We start from the raw sequence: 19,876 nt of genomic DNA on the forward strand, positions 1-19,876 counted from the left end.
TTTTGTAAAAAAACGACATAGTATATTAAGGCTTTTTTTCGTAAAAAAACGACATAGTATAGTAAGGCTTTTTTTCGTAAAAAAACGACATAGTATAATAAGGCTTTTTTTCTTTAAAAACGACATAGTATAGTAAGGCTTTTTTTTCTTTAAAAAACGACATAGTATAGTAAGGCTTTTTTTCGTAAAAAAACGACATAGTATAGTAAGGCTTTTTTTCCGTAAAAAATGACATAGTGTAGTAAGGCTTTTTTTCTTAAAAAACGACATAGTATAGTAAGGCTTTTTTTATTAAAAAAACGACATAGTATAGTAAGGCTTTTTTTCTTTAAAAAACGACATAGTATAGTAAGGCTTTTTTTTCGTAAAAAACGACATAGTATAGTAAGGCTTTTTAAAATAAAAAAAGACATAGTATAGTAAGGCTTTTTTTATTAAAAAAACGACATAGTATAGTAAGGCTTTTTTTCGTAAAAAAAAACGACATAGTATAGTGAGGCTTTTTTCCGTCAAAAACGACATAGTATAGTAAGGCTTTTTTTCTTAAAAAACGACATAGTATAGTAAGGCTTTTTTTCTTTAAAAAACGACATAGTATAGTAAGGCTTTTTTCCCGTAAAAAACGACATAGTATAGTAAGGCTTTTTTTTCGTAAAAAACGACATAGTATAGTAAGGCTTTTTAAAATAAAAAAACGACATAGTATAGTAAGGCTTTTTTTTCGTAAAAAACGACATAGTATAGTAAGGCTTTTTTTTCGTAAAAAAAGACATAGTATAGTAAGGCTTTTTCCCGTAAAAAACGACAAAGTATAGTAAGGCTTTTTTTTCGTAAAAAACGACATAGTATAGTAAGGCTTTTTTACGTAAAAAACGACATAGTATAGTAAGCCTTTTTTTAATAAAAAAAACGACATAGTATAGTAAGGCTTTTTTTGTAAAAAAAACCGACATAGTATAGTAAGGCTTTTTTTATAAAAAACGACACAGTATAGTAAAGCGTTTTTCGTAAAAAACAACATAGTATAGTAAGACTTTTTTTGTAAAAAAAAAGCGACATAGTATAGTAAGGCTTTTTTTCGCAAAAAACGACATAGTATAGTAAGGCTTTTTTTTCGTAAAAAATGACACAGTATAGTAAGGCTTTTTTTTGTAAAAAAACGACATAGTATAGTAAGGCTTTTTTTTCCGTAAAAAACGACATAGTATAGTAAGGCTCTTTTCGTAAAAAACGACATAGTATAGTAAGGCTTTTTTTCCGTCAAAAACGACATAGTATAGTAAGGCTTTTTTTCGTAAAAAACGACATAGTATAGTAAGGTTTTTTTCTTAAAAAACGACATAGTATAGTAAGGCTTTTTTTATTAAAAAAACGACATAGTATAGTAAGGCTTTTTTTCGTAAAAAACGACATAGTATAGTAAGGCTTTTTTGTAAAAAAAACGACATAGTATAGTAAGGCTTTTTTCGTAAAAAACGACATAGTATAGTAAGGCTTTTTTCCCGTAAAAAACGACATAGTATAGTAAGGCTTTTTTTTCGTAAAAAACGACATAGTATAGTAAGGCTTTTTAAAATAAAAAAACGACATAGTATAGTAAGGCTTTTTTGTAAAAAAAAAAGCGACGTAGTATAGTAAGGCTTTTTTTTTCGTAAAAAACGACATAGTATAGTAAGGCTTTTTTCCGTAAAAAACGACAAAGTATAGTAAGGCTTTTTTTCGTAAAAAACGACATAGTATAATAAGGCTTTTTTACGTAAAAAACGACATAGTTTAGTAAGCCTTTTTTTATAAAAAAAAAGACATAGTATAGTAAGGCATTTTCTCGTAAAAAAACGACATAGTATAGTAAGGCTTTTTTTTCGTTAAAAAAACGACATAGTATAGTAAGGCTTTTTTTCCGTAAAAAATGACATAGTGTAGTAAGGCTTTTTTTCTTAAAAAACGACATAGTATAGTAAGGCTGTTTTTATTAAAAAAACAAACAAAAAACGACATAGTATAGTAAGGTATTTTCTCGTAAAAAACGACATAGTATAGTAAGTCTTTTTTGAAGAAAAAAAAAACGACATAGTATAGTAAGGCTTTTTTTGTAAAAAACGACATAGTATAGTAAAGCCTTTTTTGTAAAAAACGACATAGTATAGTAAGGCTTTTTTTGTAAAAAAAAACGACATAGTATAGTAAGGCTTTTTTTTTTAAAAAAAGACAGTATAGTAAGGCTTTTTTTGTAAAAAAAAAACAAAAAAACGACAGTATAGTAAAGCGTTTTTCGTAAAAACGACATAGTATAGTAAGGCTTTTTTTGTAAAAAAACGACATAGTATAGTAAGGCTTTTTTGTAAAAAAACGACATAGTATATTAAGGCTTTTTTTCGTAAAAAAACGACATAGTATAGTAAGGCTTTTTTTCGTAAAAAAACGACATAGTATAATAAGGCTTTTTTTTCTTTAAAAACGACATAGTATAGTAAGGCTTTTTTTTCTTTAAAAAACGACATAGTATAGTAAGGCTTTTTTTCGTAAAAAAACGACATAGTATAGTAAGGCTTTTTTTCCGTAAAAAATGACATAGTGTAGTAAGGCTTTTTTTCTTAAAAAACGACATAGTATAGTAAGGCTTTTTTTTTTTTAAAAAAGCGACATAGTATAGTAAGGCTTTTTTTTCGTAAAAAAAGCCATAGTATAGTAAGGCTTTTTTCCGTAAAAAACGACAAAGTATAGTAAGGCTTTTTTTCGTAAAAAACGACATACTATAGTAAGGCTTTTTTTCGTAAAAAAACGACATAGTATAGTAAGGCTTTTTTTTCTTTAAAAACGACATAGTATAGTAAGGCTTTTTTTTCTTTAAAAAACGACATAGTATAGTAAGGCTTTTTTTCATTAAAAAAACGACATTGTATAGTAAGGCTTTTTTTCCGTAAAAAATGACATAGTGTAGTAAGGCTTTTTTTCTTAAAAAACGACATAGTATAGTAAGGCTTTTTTATTAAAAAAACAAACAAAAAACGACATAGTATAGTAAGGTATTTTCTCGTAAAAAAACGACATAGTATAGTAAGGCTTTTTTGTAAAAAAAAAAAACGACATAGTATAGTAAGGCTTTTTTTGTAAAAAACGACATAGTAGAGTAAAGCCTTTTTTGTAAAAAACGACATAGTATAGTAAGGCTTTTTTTGTAAAAAAAACGACATAGTATAGTAAGGCTTTTTTTTCGTAAAAAACGACATAGTATAGTAAGGCTTTTTAAAATAAAAAAACGACATAGTATAGTAAGGCTTTTTTGTAAAAAAAAAGCGACATAGTATAGTAAGGCTTTTTTTTCGTAAAAAACGACATAGTATAGTAAGGCTTTTTTCCGTAAAAAACGACAAAGTATAGTAAGGCTTTTTTTCGTAAAAAACGACATAGTATAATAAGGCTTTTTTACGTAAAAAACGACATAGTTTAGTAAGCCTTTTTTTATAAAAAAAAGACATAGTATAGTAAGGCATTTTCTCGTAAAAAAACGACATAGTATAGTAAGGCTTTTTTTTCGTTAAAAAAACGACATAGTATAGTAAGGCTTTTTTTCCGTAAAAAATGACATAGTGTAGTAAGGCTTTTTTTCTTAAAAAACGACATAGTATAGTAAGGCTGTTTTTATTAAAAAAACAAACAAAAAACGACATAGTATAGTAAGGTATTTTCTCGTAAAAAACGACATAGTATAGTAAGTCTTTTTTGAAGAAAAAAAAAACGACATAGTATAGTAAGGCTTTTTTTGTAAAAAACGACATAGTATAGTAAAGCCTTTTTTGTAAAAAACGACATAGTATAGTAAGGCTTTTTTTGTAAAAAAAAACGACATAGTATAGTAAGGCTTTTTTTTTTTTAAAAAGACAGTATAGTAAGGCTTTTTTTGTAAAAAAAAAAAAAACGACAGTATAGTAAAGCGTTTTTCGTAAAAACGACATAGTATAGTAAGGCTTTTTTTGTAAAAAAACGACATAGTATAGTAAGGCTTTTTTGTAAAAAAACGACATAGTATATTAAGGCTTTTTTTCGTAAAAAAACGACATAGTATAGTAAGGCTTTTTTTCGTAAAAAAACGACATAGTATAATAAGGCTTTTTTTTCTTTAAAAACGACATAGTATAGTAAGGCTTTTTTTTCTTTAAAAAACGACATAGTATAGTAAGGCTTTTTTTCGTAAAAAAACGACATAGTATAGTAAGGCTTTTTTTCCGTAAAAAATGACAGTGTAGTAAGGCTTTTTTTCTTAAAAAACGACATAGTATAGTAAGGCTTTTTTTTTTTTTAAAAAGCGACATAGTATAGTAAGGCTTTTTTTTCGTAAAAAAAGACATAGTATAGTAAGGCTTTTTTCCGTAAAAAACGACAAAGTATAGTAAGGCTTTTTTTCGTAAAAAACGACATACTATAGTAAGGCTTTTTTTCGTAAAAAAACGACATAGTATAGTAAGGCTTTTTTTTCTTTAAAAACGACATAGTATAGTAAGGCTTTTTTTTCTTTAAAAAACGACATAGTATAGTAAGGCTTTTTTTCATTAAAAAAACGACATTGTATAGTAAGGCTTTTTTTCCGTAAAAAATGACATAGTGTAGTAAGGCTTTTTTTCTTAAAAAACGACATAGTATAGTAAGGCTTTTTTTATTAAAAAAACAAACAAAAAACGACATAGTATAGTAAGGTATTTTCTCGTAAAAAAACGACATAGTATAGTAAGGCTTTTTTGTAAAAAAAAAAAACGACATAGTATAGTAAGGCTTTTTTTGTAAAAAACGACATAGTATAGTAAAGCCTTTTTTGTAAAAAACGACATAGTATAGTAAGGCTTTTTTTGTAAAAAAAACGACATAGTATAGTAAGGCTTTTTTTTAAAAAAAAGACAGTATAGTAAAGCTTTTTTTGTAAAAAAAAAAAAACGACAGTATAGTAAAGCGTTTTTCGTAAAAAACGACATAGTATAGTAAGGCTTTTTTTGTAAAAAAACGACATAGTATAGTAAGGCTTTTTTGTAAAAAAACGACATAGTATAGTAAGGCTTTTTTTCGTAAAAAAACGACATAGTATAGTAAGGCTTTTTTTCGTAAAAAAAACGACATAGTATAGTAAGGCTTTTTTTTCTTTAAAAACGACATAGTATAGTAAGGCTTTTTTTTCTTTAAAAAACGACATAGTATAGTAAGGCTTTTTTTCGTAAAAAACGACATAGTATAGTAAGGCTTTTTTTCCGTAAAAATTGACATAGTGTAGTAAGGCTTTTTTTCTTAAAAAACGACATAGTATAGTAAGGCTTTTTTTCTTTAAAAAACGACATAGTATAGTAAGGCTTTTTTCCCGTAAAAAACGACATAGTATAGTAAGGCTTTTTTTGTAAAAAACGACATAGTATAGTAAAGCCTTTTTTGTAAAAAACGACATAGTATAGTAAGGCTTTTTTTGTAAAAAAAACCGACATAGTATAGTAAGGCTTTTTTTTTTTTTAAAAAGACAGTATAGTAGGGCTTTTTTTGTAAAAAAAAAAAAAAACGACAGTATAGTAAAGCGTTTTTCGTAAAAAACGACATAGTATAGTAAGGCTTTTTTTGTAAAAAAACGACATAGTATAGTAAGGCTTTTTTGTAAAAAAACGACATAGTATATTAAGGCTTTTTTTCGTAAAAAAACGACATAGTATAGTAAGGCTTTTTTTCGTAAAAAAACGACATAGTATAATAAGGCTTTTTTTTCTTTAAAAACGACATAGTATAGTAAGGCTTTTTTTTCTTTAAAAAACGACATAGTATAGTAAGGCTTTTTTTCGTAAAAAAACGACATAGTATAGTAAGGCTTTTTTTCCGTAAAAAATGACATAGTGTAGTAAGGCTTTTTTCCGTAAAAAACGACAAAGTATAGTAAGGCTTTTTTTCGTAAAAAACGACATACTATAGTAAGGCTTTTTTTTGTAAAAAAACGACATAGTATAGTAAGGCTTTTTTTTCTTTAAAAACGACATAGTATAGTAAGGCTTTTTTTTCTTTAAAAAACGACATAGTATAGTAAGGCTTTTTTTCATTAAAAAAACGACATTGTATAGTAAGGCTTTTTTTCCGTAAAAAATGACAGTGTAGTAAGGCTTTTTTTCTTAAAAAACGACTTAGTATAGTAAGGCTTTTTTTATTAAAAAAACAAACAAAAAACGACATAGTATAGTAAGGTATTTTCTCGTAAAAAAACGACATAGTATAGTAAGGCTTTTTGTAAAAAAAAAAAACGACATAGTATAGTAAGGCTTTTTTTGTAAAAAACGACATAGTATAGTAAAGCCTTTTTTGTAAAAAACGACATAGTATAGTAAGGCTTTTTTTGTAAAAAAAACGACATAGTATAGTAAGGCTTTTTTTTTAAAAAAAAGACAGTATAGTAAGGCTTTTTTTGTAAAAAAAAAAAAACGACAGTATAGTAAAGCGTTTTTCGTAAAAAACGACATAGTATAGTAAGGCTTTTTTTGTAAAAAAACGACATAGTATAGTAAGGCTTTTTTGTAAAAAAACGACATAGTATACTAAGGCTTTTTTTCGTAAAAAAACGACATAGTATAGTAAGGCTTTTTTTCGTAAAAAAACGACATAGTATAGTAAGGCTTTTTTTTCTTTAAAAACGACATAGTATAGTAAGGCTTTTTTTTCTTTAAAAAACGACATAGTATAGTAAGGCTTTTTTTCGTAAAAAAACGACATAGTATAGTAAGGCTTTTTTTCCGTAAAAATTGACATAGTGTAGTAAGGCTTTTTTTCTTAAAAAACGACATAGTATAGTAAGGCTTTTTTTCTTTAAAAAACGACATAGTATAGTAAGGCTTTTTTCCCGTAAAAAACGACATAGTATAGTAAGGCTTTTTTTTCGTAAAAAACGACATAGTATAGTAAGGCTTTTTAAAATAAAAAAACGACATAGTATAGTAAGGCTTTTTTTTGTAAAAAAAAGCGACATAGTATAGTAAGGCTTTTTTTTCGTAAAAAAAGACATAGTATAGTAAGGCTTTTTTTATTAAAAAAACGACATAGTATAGTAAGGCTTTTTTTCGTAAAAAAAACGACATAGTATAGTGAGGCTTTTTTCCGTCAAAAACGACACAGTATAGTAAGGCTTTTTTTCTTAAAAAACGACATAGTATAGTAAGGCTTTTTTTCTTTAAAAAACGACATAGTATAGTAAGGCTTTTTTCCCGTAAAAAACGACATAGTATAGTAAGGCTTTTTTTTCGTAAAAAACGACATAGTATAGTAAGGCTTTTTAAAATAAAAAAACGACATAGTATAGTAAGGCTTTTTTTTGTAAAAAAAAGCGACATAGTATAGTAAGGCTTTTTTTTCGTAAAAAAAGACATAGTATAGTAAGGCTTTTTCCCGTAAAAAACGACAAAGTATAGTAAGGCTTTTTTTTCGTAAAAAACGACATAGTATAGTAAGGCTTTTTTACGTAAAAAACGACATAGTATAGTAAGCCTTTTTTTAATAAAAAAAAACGACATAGTATAGTAAGGCTTTTTTGTAAAAAAAACCGACATAGTATAGTAAGGCTTTTTTATAAAAAACGACACAGTATAGTAAAGCGTTTTTCGTAAAAAACAACATAGTATAGTAAGGCTTTTTTTGTAAAAAAAAAGCGACATAGTATAGTAAGGCTTTTTTTCGCAAAAAACGACATAGTATAGTAAGGCTTTTTTTTCGTAAAAAATGACACAGTATAGTAAGGCTTTTTTTTGTAAAAAAACGACATAGTATAGTAAGGCTTTTTTTTCCGTAAAAAACGACATAGTATAGTAAGGCTCTTTTCGTAAAAAACGACATAGTATAGTAAGGCTTTTTTTCCGTCAAAAACGACATAGTATAGTAAGGCTTTTTTTCGTAAAAAACGACATAGTATAGTAAGGTTTTTTTCTTAAAAAACGACATAGTATAGTAAGGCTTTTTTTCGTAAAAAAACGACATAGTATAGTAAGGCTTTTTTTCGTAAAAAAACGACATAGTATAGTAAGGCTTTTTTGTAAAAAAAACGACATAGTATAGTAAGGCTTTTTTCGTAAAAAACGACATAGTATAGTAAGGCTTTTTTCCCGTAAAAAACGACATAGTATAGTAAGGCTTTTTTTTCGTAAAAAACGACATAGTATAGTAAGGCTTTTTAAAATAAAAAAACGACATAGTATAGTAAGGCTTTTTTGTAAAAAAAGCGACATAGTATAGTAAGGCTTTTTTTCGTAAAAAACGACATAGTATAGTAAGGCTTTTTTCCGTAAAAAACGACAAAGTATAGTAAGGCTTTTTTTCGTAAAAAACGACATAGTATAATAAGGCTTTTTTACGTAAAAAACGACATAGTTTAGTAAGCCTTTTTTTATAAAAAAAAAGACATAGTATAGTAAGGCATTTTCTCGTAAAAAAACGACATAGTATAGTAAGGCTTTTTTTGGAAAAAAACCCGACATAGTATAGTAAGGCTTTTTTGGAAAAAAAAACGACATAGTATAGTAAGGCTTTTTTGGAAAAAAAACCGACATAGTATAGTAAGGCTTTTTTTGTAAAAAACGACACAGTATAGTAAAGCGTTTTTCGTAAAAAACAACATAGTATAGTAAGGCTTTTTTACGTAAAAAACGACATAGTATAGTAAGCCTTTTTTTATAAAAAAAACGACATAGTATAGTAAGGCATTTTCTCGTAAAAAAACGACATAGTATAGTAAGGCTTTTTTTGGAAAAAAACCCGACATAGTATAGTAAGGCTTTTTTTGTAAAAAACGACACAGTATAGTAAAGCGTTTTTCGTAAAAAACAACATAGTGTAGTAAGGCTTTTTTTCGCAAAAAATGACATAGTATAGTAAGGCTTTTTTTTCGTAAAAAATGACACAGTATAGTAAGGCTTTTTTTTGTAAAAAAACGACATAGTATAGTAAGGCTTTTTTTTCTTTAAAAAACGACACAGTATAGTAAGGCTTTTTTTCGTAAAAAACGACATAGTATAGTAAGGCTTTTTTCCCGTAAAAAACGACATAGTATAGTAAGGCTTTTTTTTCGTAAAAAACGACATAGTATAGTAAGGCTTTTTAAAATAAAAAAACGACATAGTATAGTAAGGCTTTTTTTGTAAAAAAAAAGCGACATAGTATAGTAAGGCTTTTTTTCCGTAAAAAACGACATAGTATAGTAAGGCTTTTTTCCGTAAAAAACGACAAAGTATAGTAAGGCTTTTTTTCGTAAAAAACGACATAGTATAGTAAGGCTTTTTTACGTAAAAAACGACATAGTACAGTAAGCCTTTTTTAATAAAAAAAACGACATAGTATAGTAAGGCTTTTTTGTAAAAAAAAAACGACATAGTATAGTAAGGCTTTTTTTCGCAAAAAACGACATAGTATAGTAAGGCTTTTTTTTCGTAAAAAATGACAGTATAGTAACGCTTTTTTTTGTAAAAAAACGACATAGTATAGTAAGGCTTTTTTTTCTTTAAAAAACGACATAGTATAGTAAGGCTCTTTTCGTAAAAAAACGACATAGTATAGTAAGGCTTTTTTTCGTAAAAAACGACATAGTATATTAAGGCTTTTTTTCCGTAAAAAAACGACATAGTATAGTAAGGCTTTTTTTCGTAAAAAACGACATAGTATAGTAAGGTTTTTTTCTTAAAAAAACGACATAATATAGTAAGGCTTTTTTTATTAAAAAAACGACATAGTATAGTAAGGCTTTTTTTCGTAAAAAAAACGACATAGTATAGTAAGGCTTTTTTTCCGTCAAAAACGACATAGTATAGTAAGGCTTTTTTTCGTAAAAAACGACATAGTATAGTAAGTTTTTTTTTTTAAAAAACGACATAGTATAGTAAGGCTTTTTTTCGTAAAAAAACGACATAGTATAGTAAGGCTTTTTTTGTAAAAAAAACGACATAGTATAGTAAGGCTTTTTTCGTAAAAAACGACATAGTATAGTAAGGCTTTTTTCCCATAAAAAACGACATAGTATAGTAAGGCTTTTTTTCGTAAAAAAACGACTTAGTATAGTAAGGCTTTTTAAAATTAAAAACGACATAGTATAATAAGGCTTTTTTAGTAAAAAAAAAGCGACATAGTATAGTAAGGCTTTTTTTTCGTAAAAAAACGACATAGTATAGTAAGGCTTATTTCCGTAAAAAACGACATAGTATAGTAAGCCTTTTTTTATAAAAAAAACGACATAGTATAGTAAGGCATTTTCTCGTAAAAAAACGACATAGTATAGTAAGGCTTTTTTGGAAAAAAAACCGATATAGTATAGTAAGGCTTTTTTTGTAAAAAACGACACAGTATAGTAAAGCGTTTTTCGTAAAAAACAACATAGTATAGTAAGGCTTTTTTTGTAAAAAAAAAAACGACATAGTATAGTAAGGCTTTTTTTCGCAAAAAATGACATAGTATAGTAAGGCTTTTTTTTCGTAAAAAATGACAGTATAGTAAGGCTTTTTTTGTAAAAAAACGACATAGTATAGTAAGGCTTTTTTTTCTTTAAAAAACGACATAGTATAGTAAGGCTTTTTTCATAAAAAAACGACATAGTATAGTAAGGCTTTTTTTCGTAAAAAACGACATAGTATAGTATGGCTTTTTTTCGTAAAAAACGACATAGTATAGTAAGGTTTTTTTCTTAAAAAACGACATAGTATAGTAAGGCTTTTTTTATTAAAAAAATGACATAGTATAGTAAGGCTTTTTTTTGTAAAAAAAAAACGACAGTATAGTAAGGCTTTTTTTGGTAAAAAAACGACATAGTATAGTAAAGCGTTTTTCGTAAAAACGACATAGTATAGGAAGGCTTTTTTTTCGTAAAAAAAAACAACATAGTATAGTAAGGCTTTTTTTCCGTAAAAATTGATATAGTATAGTAAGGCTTTTTTTCGTAAAAAACGACATAGTATAGTAAGGCTTTTTTTCATTAAAAATTACCATGTATAGTAAAGCTTTTTTCTTAAAAAATGACCATGTATAGTAAGGCTTTTTGGGGTAAAAAGACCATGTATAGTAAGGCTTTTTTCTTAAAAAATGACCATGTATAGTAAGGTTTTTTTTCTTTAAAAAGACCATATAGTAAGGCTTTTTTCTTCGTAAAAGACCATGTATAGTAAGGATTTTTTTCTATTGGAAAAACACAACCATTCATAGTAAGGCTTTTTATCTTAAAACAAGACAACGTATAGGGCACACAGAGAGACAAACAACCATCCACACTCCCAATCATACTGTCATCTAAGGGAAAGATATTCTGCAGTCCTCGATCTCACATTGTGAACTACATTATCATTAGTCCCTCACAAATGGGTCGTCTATCCTCGTCAACGAAACTAAAAATTGATCATTCACAGCAAGCCACAATACCAACTGACCTATCGGGATCAGGTGAACCTTCCTGCCTCTTCTCAAAGCTGGTGACGGGCGTGACCGCCTGGATGGCGGTTTGGTTTAGTCGAATGGCCACAGCCTGGCGAAAGGAAAATTTGAAATCATCAAAAAATACATACGTTGACAGGTATGCCATAGACACGTTCTCACATGACCTTATAGTCCTGAAACGGACTAGAATACCTCGGGGTTGTCAGTCAGGTAAATCTGTCTGGAGATGTTGTTCACGGTGCAGATCCACTGAGGGGGAACGGCAAGACCAATCAGCTTTCAGATCAGAAAGTTCTACGTACGTAAAGGAAAAAGGGAAGCTTCTTACTTCTTCATATTCCTTTTTGCTTTCTGCTTGTAGGATCATAGACCTGAAGACACAAAGAAAAAATGTGCAGGAAATCCAGAACATGAACGGAGAGGTGGCGGTTGGTGAGAAAATGGAGATATGCGCACGCTTTTCCAGAAGGTGAAGTGATTTGAAAGCAGTAGTGTCTGTCTTCGCACTCGATAGCCATGACGGAGCTGTTGTCCAGATCCAGCACCATGCCGCCCGCCACGGCACCCCGCGGCTGGCACATGAGGTTGCCGCCTTGCGTGAAGAAGTACAGGCGGTCCCACGCGGTGGTCACCAGGCCTGTTTTACTGGGGACACAATCGGTTAGATTTCAGGACACCTTTTGGCCGCTCGTTTTTGCTGGTAAAATGTTAACGCTAGCTTATTTCCAATTTTTGTGCTAAGAAAAAAAAATGACTAAATTGTCTTGTTGTTTCCCGATTCAATATAGGTTAGGGGTGTCAAACTCATTTTTTGTCGCGGGCCACATGGTAATTTTGATTACATCCAAAGGGCCGTTATGTGTTCCAACTAGGCTGCGAAAATTAATCGATTAATAAATTGACAGCTTTCTCGATCGTGTTAATCGATAGATCATTTTTGGACATTCAAATTAGTACACATTTTTGCAATTATTGATTTAAAATGAGGAAATAATCTGCAATCTTCATTTGAATTTCATCATAAAACATAAAGTTGCCACTCATCATGTTCTTTCTCGGGCCACACAAAATGATGCGGTGGGCCAGATTTGGCCCGCGGGCCGCCACTTTGACACATGTGATATAGGTCATTGAAAACCATGAAAATGGAGATGAAAATTGTGAATCGGGGGGCGATTTTAAGGCAATTTTAAGGGTGCGGCTTAGACGCGGATGCGGCTAATTTGCGAGAAAATACGCTAGTTTCTTTTTTTTGGTTTTCCAATCACGATTCAGGAAAGGTTTTCATTGAAACGTGATGGTACACTTGTTAATAATTTGAGACTAACCCTTTCTTCACTAGCCTTGGCTGACCTACGCGCGCTAGCAAGACTGCTAATCAAATTTGCAACTTCCCTCGTTTGTAGGAATGTCAACCTCATGCACCCAATCAGCTAAAGCCGAAATTGCTTTCCCGTTCGACCTCAAAGCGGTCACTGCATTCCATGAGGTAGAATTTGAATTTTTCCCCTGAAAGCATTCTTACTTCCTGATGTTGAGGAGGCCCGCCTTCTGAATGAGCGTGCGATTGACGGGCTCGTTTTCCTTGTCCAGCATGTAGATGGAGTCGTCCATGGACAGGAGCTCCTTCTGGGACACGCGCATGACCTCGGCCTCCACGTCCAGTTGGGCCTGGATGCTGAATACAAAACACATTTCAGAGCCAAACCTAGTGCTTCTTAAAGTGGGATACTACAAGGAACAAGTGCAAGGATGGCAAAGTCAACTTTGTCTTTACTTTTGCGTCATGTTGGAGACGGACGAGAGGAAGTTGTCTATCTTCTTGGACACCAACTCCAGGCCTTTCTTGAAGAAAACCACCTAAGAGAGGGGAGAATGATTCAGAGTATTATGGACTCCATCATTTTCTTATTTCTTTTGTTCATTCATTCAATTTCAACTATAACATTAAAGCATTAATCTGCTCATCTTGAAATGTATACGAGGTCACGAGTGATCACTTACTTACGGGTTTGAATAAAACAATGAAAGCGTGCGAACCTGCCAAAAGTTAGATTTGTAATTAACGCTTTTTTTTCAGGGGATTTTTTTTGTTAATTAAATGTTTTTGTAAGTTCAAATAAATGTGAAAATCTACACTGAAATTTGCAAGTGGAAGCCCCTTGCCTATCCTCCACTTTCGACTAAAACTCAGCACTAAGTAAAAAAACAAAAAATAATATCATTTTTAAAAGTTCAAAGAAATGTGAAAATCTACACTGAAATTTGCAAGTGGAAGCCACTCCCCTATCCCCCTATATATATATATATATATATATATATATATATATATATATATATATATATATATATATATATATATATATATATATATATATATTTTTTTTTTTTTTTTTTAAATAGGGGTGACCCTACTTTGCGGTTTTTCGTTTATGTCTGGTCTACATTAACCGCGATAATCAAGGGATTACTGTAATAAGGCGGTCCATACCTGTGCCTGCGTGTAGCCCAGCATAGGTTCCAACATGGCCACCCTCTTGCGGTATTGCAGAGCGTTGAGTGCGCAGTAATACTGCAGCGAGGCCTGGTGTTGCTTCCTCCGAGTGTACGCCACCTCTTTGACCAGATCGGCCTTCAGCTGTTCACAGGGGAGAGACATTTATTACATTTATTGGCCTAGCAAAATCAGAGCACTACTAATCCTGTATATTTATATATATGTATATTTATATGTATGTGTATGTATATATATGTGTATGTATGTATGTATGTATATATATGTATGTATATATATTTCAGCAAGACACTTATTTATTTACTTATTTATGACCTATTTATTTATGTCTACAATGTATTTTGCTGTGTCTGTATATTCACCCTCTTGCTACCGTGGCAGTAAAATTTAGAATAAAGTTATCTAATCTAATTTAATATTGTACATTAAAAGAGTTGAAATGACAAAAAAATGCACATGTTTATTTTTCTGGGTATGGCTCTCAAGGAATGACATTTAAAAATATGAATTGTTTGTGGCTCTCTCGGTCAAAAAGGTTCCCGAACCCTGTGTTGGAGAATATATTGTGGGGGAGAAAATTACCTTCTCATTCTCCCTCTTTTTGGGTAAGCGGCTGAACTTGACCATGGATGCCTCGTGCTCTAGATAAGAAAAAGAGAGGTGTAGAAAATTGATTCATGATAAAGTCCTTTTTTGGGGATGTGATATGTAAACTTGCCGTCAGTGGCGATGCCATAAATTTCCTTCAGCGTGCTTATCTCTGTAAAATATAAGAGGAAAGTCAAACTGTCATTCAAGTTTATATTTTGCAAGATATTTGTTTCCAGGATTGGCATTTCAAAATTCTCCCCCAAAAAATAAATAAATAAAACCTTTCTGATTTTCAGCCAAATATTCATCAGTGTTAAGTAATAACATATAAAATGCTTGATGATCTCACCTTTCAGATCAATGGTCATTTTTTATTTGAAAATATGAAAATCGAATGCTAACGGTGTTAGTACAAGCTAGTGCTTTAGCCAGCTTGTCTCGCTAAGAGGATGAGGATAAAATAATATTTTTTAATTTTCAGTTTTTAATTTTGATTATGCACATATTCCACATTACAATCGGATGGAGTGAGAGATTCAATAAAGCCTAGTTTAGAAAAATATGACCAAGAGAAATGTAATGTTTGAGTATTTTGTACATGGATTGAATCAAATTTCGAGACTTAAAATGTCCTCCAAATCTGGAAATAAGCATGACTAGAGCGTGTACGTCTACCGGTCAGGTCTTTTTCTCTGAACTGGATCAAGGGGAAGACCATGGTATCGGCCATCTGATTGGCCAGTTCCAAGTGCAACGCGTTGAGCTGAATGAGACAAAACACATAATGGAGGACTTGATGAACACAAAATATTCCCAGAAAATATTTTGTAATGGGAATTACAATTTAACAAAAGATAACCACACTACATACGGTTTCTTATCCTTAACTTTCACATAAGTCTAGGCGATTCGATTCTTTTTTTAAGTTTAAAAAATGTTTGATGTTGAACAAGAATATTGTAAATAAAGTTTTCATTTTTTTTCATGCTCTCTGTTCATTCAGTGATTCCCCCCAAATAAACAAACTCAGTTTCTTGGCACACTATTGAATAACAGATCATCATAGTCATCATAATAATCATTGAGATGAAAAATAATTCAAATGAAATGCTAAAATGATTTCATCGCCAAGCCTACTTTCTTTCCCACGGCCATTAATCCTCAGTGCTTAAGTGCTAAAGTTCACTCGATAAGCTATAATGGAAACTTTAATTAACAGAGGAATGACCTTGAACTATGAGCATAATCACAAACTAAATTAACGTAAGTAATATTTTGCTCCATTTAAAATTCACCTTGCCGTCTATGGTCAATAAGCTGCAAACGTTTATTTTAATGAACTTTGTGGAAAAGACACACGGATCTTACCTCCTCCACTGTTGTTGCAAAATTCTGCAAAGTGTTCACTACTTCTTCATCACCTTTGCCGAGGGCAAAATTCTGAAATGGAGATAAATAATCAATAAACATGTGGTTGAATGTAGTAATATTCACCACCACAATTTAACCACCAGATTTAATGTCCATAACAGTATGTTTCTAAGTAGTACTTACTTTTTTCTCATAGGCAAGAAGTTGCCGTGAGAGCTGCTCCGTGGCCAAACCCATCTCGCTCTTTAAAAAGAACACAAGATAAATATCAAGACTGCATTTTAGCCTCACTAGCAGGGCTAGCGAACATGTGGCTCTCGAGCCACAAGCGGCTCCCAGCCAAATGAATGCTTAGCTTCTGATCATATTTTGTATATACTATAGTTCTTTGCCTCGTTTCATGTTTCTCTTAAAACACACTCAAATTCATCAGGCCCATAATAAACTACTTACAAATTATATTTAAAAAAAAAAATAACTGGGCAGATTGGATTTTTTAATGCTGCTACTGAGGTAAGGTGTGGCTCTTTGTGTCTAACTTGTTCGCCTACACTGTTATGAGATCTGTTACAAGAGCTGGACACACCAAAAAATCTGTGTTTACAACTATAAAGATATTAATAAGGCTTGAACATTGAAATTCTTGTTAGCAGGTCCCCGGATTGGATTTCATTAGATTTAGTGTACCTGTGTGGGTAAGAGGAGCCATTATTGGTACCTGAGCTCCAAAGACACGCTGCATGGACTGCAGCAGCTGGTTAGTGTAGTCAGTCAGGTTGGCCGCATCCTCCTCGAACACGCTGAGCAAGGAACGAGTCTGCAGGGGGTGATATGAAGACATTTGACTACAAGTGGATGGACACGCCATTACGTATACATTATATTTTATTTTGAATTCCCCTTATTAAGCGATTAATAACTACAAATGCAACGTGGCACATATTTTCGCAATCGCACACACACATAGGGCACACGTAAAAGCCTAAAATGTACTACAAAGTGGACTGCTTTCAGCCCTGGTAGAACGGGGTCTTGACATCATCTGGCGGACAAACATGGGTATTATATCTATAACGGCTGCAGGGGGAGATATTTCAGTGGCGCAGGGCACATTTTCACATGCTTTATTTATTTTAAGACATTAATAAATCACTTCCTTATCATTTTCTCTCATTTTTTTGTGTTTCCTCACATCTTTCATACAAAATGGGGATATTTTGACCAATTTTAAAGGGTTTAGTTGGTAGTTGTGTTAGGACCGTGGAACGAATTAGAGAATTTACATATAAAGTAAACCCCTACTTACAAAATTTTCAAGTTACGAAAAAAGTCTTGGAACCAATTAATTTTGTAAATAGAGGTATGACTGCAGCTTGATTTATTGATATCAATCCATTATTCCAATTGCAGTTTATGCTGGTGTTACGAATGCACTATGCACTCAAGACTTTTTATTCAAGTACCATATTTTCCGGACTATAATTTGCACTTTTTCCATAGTTTGGCTGGGACGGTGACTAATACTAAATTGCCAAAAAGATCAAAAAGAAATGATGACATTTTACATTTGACATGGTCATAACCTAATTCCCTAACAAGTACCGTGCAATATTTTTCCCGTACTTTACAACAATCAAGTGCTGTTAATGATCAAACAAAATGTGTGAGTAGTCACCGGGTAGTGGCTTAGCATTTACTCACATAATATGTAACTATTTTGCATTACATACACTTAAGAGTTCCAAGAATTGACCTGACCTCGAGTTTTAACCAACAACATGCAAAGTGTAAAAGAAGGAGCCTCAAGCATGAGTTGCACTTATAAGCAAAATCCATTAAGTGACCCAAGCAACCCTCTCTATTAACGAATTATTACATAGTCGTCATAACAACAATTGTTGGATTTAATGCAGCAAGTGAGGCCTACCATACAATTACAAGATACATTTTAACCTACTAGTCCCAAAAGAAACATTAACCAGTGACAGCTTCGTCATTTTATGACGTCAAGTGTTGAATGAGACATAATAAAATCCACTCTAAATACCAGCGAGTCTTACACACGTCGTACCTGGTGAAAATCATATTTACAAAATGTAATATATCACTGTTGTGGCTATTACACATACCTTAGATTTGTTATACATGCGTTAGCAGGCTATCTATAATAATAGGCGATAGTTGTATGACATACTGCACCTTATGTAAATGCATAAGGAAACCTATTATTTTTTTAAATATACGGTTATAAGGTTATTGATGTTATTATTGTCGTTGTCATAAAAAAATAGGGACCTGTTATCGGCAAGTGGCGATAGACTACAAAACAGGAGCTGCCCATGCTAGTTAGCTAACTAGCATCGTTCATCATTGTTATTAATCCTCAGACGTATATTTACAGAATACGGAGAAAAAGAATAAAATATTACCTGGGGACTGTCCTGCAAAGCTTCCTCCAGGAGAAGTTTATGATGTACGGCCGGCATTTTGTGAGCGGCGGAGAGGAAATAAATGGTGTAAGGTTTGAATTATTAAGCACGTTGCACTCAATATCCCAGGGTTCTTTGCGCGCGTGAACCGGAAGACTAGGAATTTGCATTGTAGGCGTGTCCGTTCTGTTTATTTCAATTTATTATGGAGCGAAAGAGGACAACGTGCACTTTATTTATCGATATTTATCATTTAAATTATTTTAAAAAAGAAATTTGAAATTGTATTTCCCAAAACGAAAGAGAAGACACATCGAAACTCTCATTGGGCTTTCGCGTTAAAGTAGTAAACAGTGGCCCCTAAAGACATAATAATGAATTGCAACCTATTGCTAATCATTAAAAAAATATATATATATTTTTTAAATTAGGTACGTTTGAGTAAGAATTAAGCTTTTTACTGTGAGTACCAAAACTATAAATAAGTTCAATGTTATTCTGGAGGCTTACAATCCTTAACCTATGACGAATTTAAGCAGCTGTCTTATTTTTGATGATTTAATTGCATGATTTTCATAAAGATGGTGCGAAATTATGAGTTAGTTAATATTTATTATATGCTACCTTGATAAAAAAAATAAGTATAGGCTACCAAATACAATACATAAAAAACAAACAAAAACAATAAGTATAGCCTAACAAACACAATACATTAAAAAAGCACACAGACACACACACGCACACAAACAAACACACACGCACGCACAAAAAAACCACACACTTCCTTCCTTCCTCCCTCCCTTTCCCAAAGGACAGGTTGGCACTTTAATTGGCTACGTGCTGCTTCTAAATCAGATGACTGGCTTGATTTACTGGAGGTACTCAAAAATGGACATTAAAAATGATTTGCTTACTTCCGGCGGAAGAATTTCATGACAAACAAAAACAGTGATTCACTTGAACGCAGGGCAGGATTTTCGACATCAGATAAACTGAAAAGAAAACATTTTCGATGACATGCGAGGCAATCTGAATTCAGAGCTAAGAGAAAATGAGTTGTTAAAGGGAAACTATTCTGTATAATAGATTTTTTCATAATAGCTGGGTCTCTAGAGTGTCTTCTTTACTAACGGCTCAAATGCTTGCGGGGGTGCCGGAGCCTATTCCATCTGACTTGACGACCAGCCTATCGCAGGGCACGAGGAGACAACGGACCACCAATCCTAGCTAGGGTTAGTCAATTTAGCATACAATTAGCGTAGCATGGATATTTTTGGGGATGTGGGAAGAAACTGGAGTACCCAGAGGAAATCCACCCAAACTCCACACAGGACCCCCGACCCAGGTTCGAACCCAAAACCCCAGAACTGTGAGGCCGACATGCTTACCACAATAAGATGGACAACCAATCATAGCTACGATTTGGCAATTTAAGCCTTCAACTAGCTAGCCTAGCGTATTTTAGGAATGTGGAAGCAAACCGGGGTGCCAGAGCCTATCCCATCTAACTTGACGACCAGCCAATCGCAGGGCACGAGTAGAAAATGGACAACCAATC

General features: G+C 31.8%; 1 protein-coding gene across 4 annotated transcripts in view; it reads right to left on the minus strand.

Annotated features, from left to right (window-relative positions):
- The window catches only part of appl2 (adaptor protein, phosphotyrosine interaction, PH domain and leucine zipper containing 2), a 47,588-nt gene that overhangs the window by 13,908 nt on the left and 13,804 nt on the right, over positions 1–19,876 (minus strand). For 3 of the 4 annotated variants that reach the window (XM_077596072.1, XM_077596071.1, XM_077596070.1), the window contains 13 exons: positions 16,608–16,706; positions 16,073–16,132; positions 15,887–15,958; positions 15,194–15,281; positions 14,646–14,687; positions 14,510–14,568; positions 13,904–14,050; positions 13,190–13,272; positions 12,938–13,090; positions 11,869–12,057; positions 11,741–11,783; positions 11,605–11,661; positions 11,406–11,500 (listed from right to left, as the gene is read on the minus strand). In XM_077596072.1, the coding sequence (XP_077452198.1) occupies positions 11,406–11,500; positions 11,605–11,661; positions 11,741–11,783; positions 11,869–12,057; positions 12,938–13,090; positions 13,190–13,272; positions 13,904–14,050; positions 14,510–14,568; positions 14,646–14,687; positions 15,194–15,281; positions 15,887–15,958; positions 16,073–16,132; positions 16,608–16,706 (1,187 nt within the window). Of the gene's footprint in view, positions 1–11,405; positions 11,501–11,604; positions 11,662–11,740; positions 11,784–11,868; positions 12,058–12,937; positions 13,091–13,189; positions 13,273–13,903; positions 14,051–14,509; positions 14,569–14,645; positions 14,688–15,193; positions 15,282–15,886; positions 15,959–16,072; positions 16,133–16,607; positions 16,707–18,318; positions 18,461–19,876 lie in introns of those variants that run through there. The other variant, XM_077596074.1, reaches the window with a different exon arrangement.

Source organism: Stigmatopora argus, chromosome 3 (genome assembly GCF_051989625.1).
Source record: "Stigmatopora argus isolate UIUO_Sarg chromosome 3, RoL_Sarg_1.0, whole genome shotgun sequence".
NCBI classification, from domain to species: Eukaryota; Metazoa; Chordata; class Actinopteri; order Syngnathiformes; family Syngnathidae; genus Stigmatopora; species Stigmatopora argus.